The 6,000-nt window shown below is 54.1% G+C and overlaps 1 protein-coding gene across 3 annotated transcripts in view; it reads left to right on the top strand.

Annotated features, from left to right (window-relative positions):
- The first annotated feature begins 329 nt into the window (after positions 1-329).
- The window catches only part of grh (grainy head), a 143,026-nt gene continuing 137,355 nt past the window's right edge, over positions 330-6,000 (top strand). For all 3 annotated transcript variants that reach the window (XM_050175536.2, XM_050175537.2, XM_050175535.2), the window contains exon 1: positions 330-550. In XM_050175536.2, the coding sequence (XP_050031493.1) occupies positions 429-550 (122 nt within the window). In that variant the 5' untranslated portion in view covers positions 330-428. The remainder of the gene's footprint in view (positions 551-6,000) is intronic.

Here is a 6,000-nt window from a genome sequence, read left to right as displayed (position 1 = left end):
GGGTCCCCCCTCCCCCGCCAGGTCCCCCTCCCTCCCCCCTCCCAAACACCATCACGGAGCGGAGCAGGCGACTTTCGAGGAGGAGGCCAGCGGGAGAAGACTCCTCGCTCGCCCCCTACCTGCCATGGCTCGCCAGCGGCGGCGGCGGCCCTCTGCTGGTGTGGTGGTAGTGGCGGCGTGCACCTGTCTCCCCGCGGCCAAGATGGCGCCGTCAGGTGTCGCTCGGCGCGGCGTTCTGCGTGCGGGGAAGAAGAACGCGTGGCCCTCCTCGGTTGGGGCGAGGAGGCGCGCCCCTTCCACCTGCGCCGCAGCCGCCGACACACCGGCGGTGCACCAGCCGGCATCGGCGGCAGGCCAGGCGTAACGGCCGCATGGCTTGCTGACGGCGCGCGCGAAGCGCCGAGAGCCCGCCAAACAGGTTGGCAGCCATGGCGGACGAGCAGGAGACTGGTTTTTCGGGTTTAGCCGGTAGCCCTGAACCGACGAGCGAGGACCGGGTCGGCCCGCCAGCACCACCGACACCGTCAGCCGCCGCTCGCGGGGCCCACAGGTGGGTTGCTGCCCGTGCTCTCTGAATGTATGGCCACCGGGGCCTTTTTTGTTACCCAAGTGCGTGTTCCTTGTGCCTTCGTGCGGTTATGGTGGTGTCGCCTCCACGTACGCCATCCTTGCCACGATCTGACGCGCGCCGCCGCTAGCAGAAAAAAAGGCACGGGGCTGTGCTTCGGTTCCGCGTGCGCCGTGTCCCGCATCATCTTCGGCGGCCCTTCTGCTTCTGGGACGACGACGTCGTGGTACACACGTCCGGCATCGATCGACGGAGGGCCCTCGGACCAAGACGACGTCGCCCGCCGAAGCCGCGTTCCTGTCTCTGGGATTATGACACGTCGTCCTCGCGCCTTCGCCCCGTGGCGATGGCGACGTTTTTTTTCGCTTTGTTCTGCCACTTCTGATGACGTGGACGCGCGCGCGCGCTCTCGTTCGTGACCCGGGCCGTGGACGCGGAGGCGTCGAGACGTGTACGCGATTGTGCAGCACGCTTTGCGAGCGCGTCGTCGTCTGCGAAGCGGGCTCCGGGGCGCCATTTCGTTCCAGAAGTCGGCGCGTCGTCTGCAAGGGAGAGAAAAGAAAAAAGGAAAGGCCTCGCTACGGCGCGCCGAGCAAGGTGGTTCGTGTCGTTCGCTTCGTGGAAGTCGAGGCGTAGGCACAGAGATCGCATCTGTTCTTTTTTTTCTTCGAACCTTGGGAGAAACGCAACCGCCTTCGCCGTGCAGAGCGTTCTACGCCAGCCCTTGTGTGCAAATCGCGATACCGGAGCTAGGCCGCGCGCCGTAATGTGCATGCAGACGCCGGAGTGCTCCGTAGCAGACGATACGATCTGGTTCGGCCTAACGACCTGCTTAGCGCGTGCGGATTGCGATTGGCTGGAGGAGCCTCGTCGATACAGCGGTTGAATATCGGGAGCGAGCAACAGGCGCCCGCATCGCGCTCGTAACAGCTGTTGTGTAGTTTCCGTGGTTTCGATGTCGATTGGCGTTAAAATTTGTGGTGTGTTGTGCGAAATGATCGTTGTAGAATGAGATGTGCTCGCTTCATCACAATATATTTTTGTTTGTTTGTTTTACATATGTTTACAGTTTGATGCAACGCGTCTTCTGGTTGCTTTAACATCCAGTGTTCTGTTTCCGTATATGTCCACAGTGCCCCTTCTGTTGCTCTTCACCTTTGCAAAACCGTGGCCGCGTTCAGTCGCAGACCGTTTCAACCTTACTACCTCCAACCACGATTTCTGCGCGTGTATATCTAAAACATCGTGAACTGTCACAGTAGAGATAGGTTACGCGCAACTTCAAAATCGAACGATGCGCCAGATTCGTTGCAGGAAACTTTAGATTCTGCTTTGTCTTCTAACCCTAACGGTACAGAACCCTCAAATCTCGTGTCTCGGGAGCTGTCTAACTCTGATCCCGCTTCTCGGGTGACGTGTGGCAGCGTTCTCAAGTATCGGCGTTCCGAAAGGGACAAAGCAGACGACGGCGGAGAGCGAGAGGACATAGCCGAAACGTCGCATCGCAGCCATTTTGCGCGAACGAGTAGTCGCAGAAGTAGCGTGGCGTTAGTAGTTGTGACGGCGGTTCTTGAGAAACAGGGAAATGGTGCGGTAACTTTCTCCGTAGTACACTTCTTTCTGTCACCGCGGAGAGCGGAAGCACACTGCCGAAACGTCACGTAGCCCTCTTGGACGAACAAGTGTGGAGTAGTAATAAGTAGTATTTGTAATTACGGGTAATCGTTTCTCATAGAGAAAGCCGCGGTGACTGCCACACTGGTATGCACTTATGCCATCGCCGAGGGCGAAAGCTCGTAGCCGAAACGTCGCAGTCTTTGTGCACTAACCAGACGTACGGCAGTCACACGAGTTTTCTCTGCACGATTTTGGTGCCAACCGCGTGCGACAGACACGGCAACGAAAAAAGGATTCCGCGTACGAGACGGGTGAGTCTGTCTGAAAGCCGACACTGCTAGCGCGTGGAATGTTCTCGTCAGAGACAGACAGACAGGAGCAGACGAAGTTTACTCGCGGGGGAGGGAGTCCGGCGTGATGGGGGAGGCGAAAGAGGTGGGGGGCTTTGTGTACCCGGGTAGCTCGGTTCGTCGAACCTATTGTGTACGTACGAGGAACGCGTTCGCGCTTGACCAGCTCTTACCTTTTGTGCACAAGAAGTGCCCGTACACGCGCACTTCTTGCGGAGGTGACGACGAGTCGCTGCCTACTTCTGCGGCAACGCGCGCCCTCGTCTTTTCCCCTACGCACACCACGCCGACAATAGACAGGCGTGATGGGGCCGTTAAAAAAGAAAAAAAAAAAGAGCAAACTGTTTACTCAGAAGACTCGACAAAAGCCCGTCCCACTCCGTACACATAGAGACTCCTCTCTCTCTCTCTCAATCTACCTGTCGGAACGATAGACGGCTTCACGGCAGCCACCTTTAATCGATTCTCGCTTCTAAAGCTTTGTTTTGTTTGCGCGTTGTTCGTTATATGCGAACGTCTTTTCCTTCGAGTTCCCTCGTTGGTCGAGGCGACAGCCGGATGTTGCATTCATCAAAGACGCCGGAACGCGCAGGGTGTCCTTCCTTCCCCTATGACTAGGTACCCGCGATCATCATTGCAGTCAGGCGTCGACTTTGGGCCGCAGGTGAAGCGTTTTTTCCTCCGGCGACGCGACCGCTGTCCTCGAAATACGTGCGACCGGCTAATAATCGCCAGGAAGTGCATAAAGAAGCCAGTGAAGGAAACACACACAAAAGAACGACGAAACCGGCAGGCTTTTCGGACCAGGTGGGTCCCCGGAGAGTCGTCTGCTGCAGCGTCGAACCTTGCGCGGCGTCGTTTCTGCGTTTATTTCTGCGAGCTGCTCACGCACCTTGCGCTAGCCTGTCGTCGCGTACGCATTTAACGCGCGCGATTGAGAGGACGTAAATAACAAACATAAAAGAAAAAAAGCCCGTGGTGTTTTCAGTGTTCCGCATCGATTGTTCCAAGCACGCGTTGCGGCGATATTATATGGAAGCGTCACGCAATGTTGTTTATGCGCTAGCAGAAGTAACCTTTTCTCGCGCCGTCTTGGCTACGTTTTCTTTTTTTCTCTCTCTCTTTCCTCCGCTGCCCTTTTATTTATGCATACGCACTTCTCTGCATTCGGCACTCTGCCTTCTTGATTCGACGTCTCTCCCGACCGAGCGGTGACGTTCTCGAGGCGCGAGGGTTCGAGAAAGATGGCGGCGCGCGGGCGGGATGACGTCAGCGCCGAGAGCAGACGACGCTTACTGCACGCGCCGAAATTGGCCTCACGTCTCCCCCCATTTTCCTTCTCGTTTCTTTGCTCTCTCTCTAGCTCTCCTTGCGGTGACTGCGCCTCGCTTCGCGAAGCGAAGAACGTATATATTCGCGAGTGATTCGGTCATCCGGTAAACCCGCGTCCTCTACAGGTGTGCCAAGAAAGGGGGAAAGGTTAATAATAAACAAAGAGAACGTGACAGGCAGGCAGACGCCGGTCGGTGGTCACTGTCTGAAAACACAAACAGAAGTGCCTCTGACCGAAGTCGTTCTCGTCGTCTGCTACTCGCGCCACTGACATTCCTTCTTTCTTTTTTTCTCATCGGAGGCTAGCGAGCCGGTGGAGAAATGTAACCGGGAAAACCTTATGTCTCGTCACGGAATTTTTTAGCCTCGTAGTTATACCGCTATCGATTTGCCGAACGATTCGCGAAAGGTGACGCTCCAAGACGCTGTATAACGCTAAAGCGTGCCCGAAGGCAAAACATTCGTACGCTTTGTTTCAGCTCTAACTATACCTGCTATCGCAATACATCTTCTCAAGTTATGGGGTTGTTCAACAAAATTAATTGCAAAGATGTCAAGAGCATTACCGAAACGTAGAGCCCTAACATACGAAAATGCGAACTATGGCCAGCTCTGAATTGCGTCCCTGTGCTATCTTACTTCCGTGACTTCGGGCGACTTTCGAATACACAAACACACACATTATATATATATATATTATATATATATATATAATCGTTTTTCCTGATTCCGCGTTTTTCGCGGCGTCTGTATTTTGCAAATGGCATAAAATCGAGCTTGCTTCTGGACGACGTTTAGACGTCGTCTGCACTGCTTGTCATGTGTCTTCCTTATATACGCGCATGTCGGCACACTTGACCGGTCACGTTCTGTGAGCTCATCAGACAAAGACACTGGCGGAAAGGAAGTCTCCGCGGCTCACGGGATAATTGGACAGCGTGCCAAATCGCCTTACAATCGGCACTGTCCCGAGCCGTTCGTCGGCGTAAACATTCATACGTCTGCTAAAAATGAACACACGACAACCGGATGTCTCGAGATAAACATGTTATTTCTGTACAATGTAAAAACCAAAGCTACTCAAACGTTTGACACCACAAGGCTTTCATCGAGTAAAAACAAAAACACCGTGCAACCTAGAGCCAGGAGAATGACACATGGTAACTGTGAGCATTAATAGTTCTGCTTGCAATTACGAAGAACGCCGGGGAAATACTATGTTCGGGCAGCAAACTATGCGGGAACGGATTTCCCAAAACAACAGAGATAATTGCTACAGCGGAAACGGCGAAACTTCTCACCGAAGCAACGACAAGAATATATACACTCGGTGTTGCCAAACAAAGTATAATTTTGTATATGTCGTTATAAATTTTAGTTTCCACTTCGCTCTGAGCCAAGCCAAGAAAGCAGATGACCGTGCAGACGACGTTAGATCGCGAAGCAGACGACGGTGTTCGTGAAGAAAAAAAAAATTAAAGAACACCTGCCGCTGGTGCGGCGTCGTCTGTTCGTTGGCTGCTGCCGTGGCGCCCAGGAGAGCCATGCATGCATGCAGGCGGCGGCGTCCGGCCAAGATGGCGACCGTGGAGAGGGCGCTGTTCAAAATGGCGTCAACCTCCTTCCCGGCACCTGGAATTACCTGGCCGCCGGCGGGAGGCGGCGCGCGTTCGAGGCGCCACGACGTAACAAAAAGAAAATTAGAAACAAAAAACGAACAAAGAAAAAACAGAGAGAAAGAACGAATGACGCCGTTTGGCGCTGGAAGCGAGGAGGCGCTGGCAACAGCGCCCGCTGCCGGGGGCGGCATTACTGCCGAGATTCCGCGTCGGTGAGCCGAGCTGCGATACCACGCCGCGTGTACATTAGAAAACGCGCGCTGCGAGCGGCGCCCACTGGAACGTTGTATGGGCTCGACTCCTGATGTTCGCGTGAAGTTAACAGTTGAGATCGTCTTCAGTTCCTCACAATAAAGCCTTGGCGAGAAATTTGGCGCCACCCTCTATGCCGATTTCGTTAAATACGATGCATATAATTATTAGTTGGTTTGAATCGTTCAAGTAATCGTCTTTATACATGTTTTAATTGCACTTGTCTATCTTGTTTGAGAACTCAGTTACACGCTATTCTTTT

Source organism: Dermacentor andersoni, chromosome 9, assembly GCF_023375885.2.
Source record: "Dermacentor andersoni chromosome 9, qqDerAnde1_hic_scaffold, whole genome shotgun sequence".
NCBI lineage: Eukaryota > Metazoa > Arthropoda > Arachnida > Ixodida > Ixodidae > Dermacentor > Dermacentor andersoni.
The sequence above is the reverse complement of the archived record's forward strand: the minus strand, read 5'-3'. Positions and strand labels throughout refer to the sequence as shown.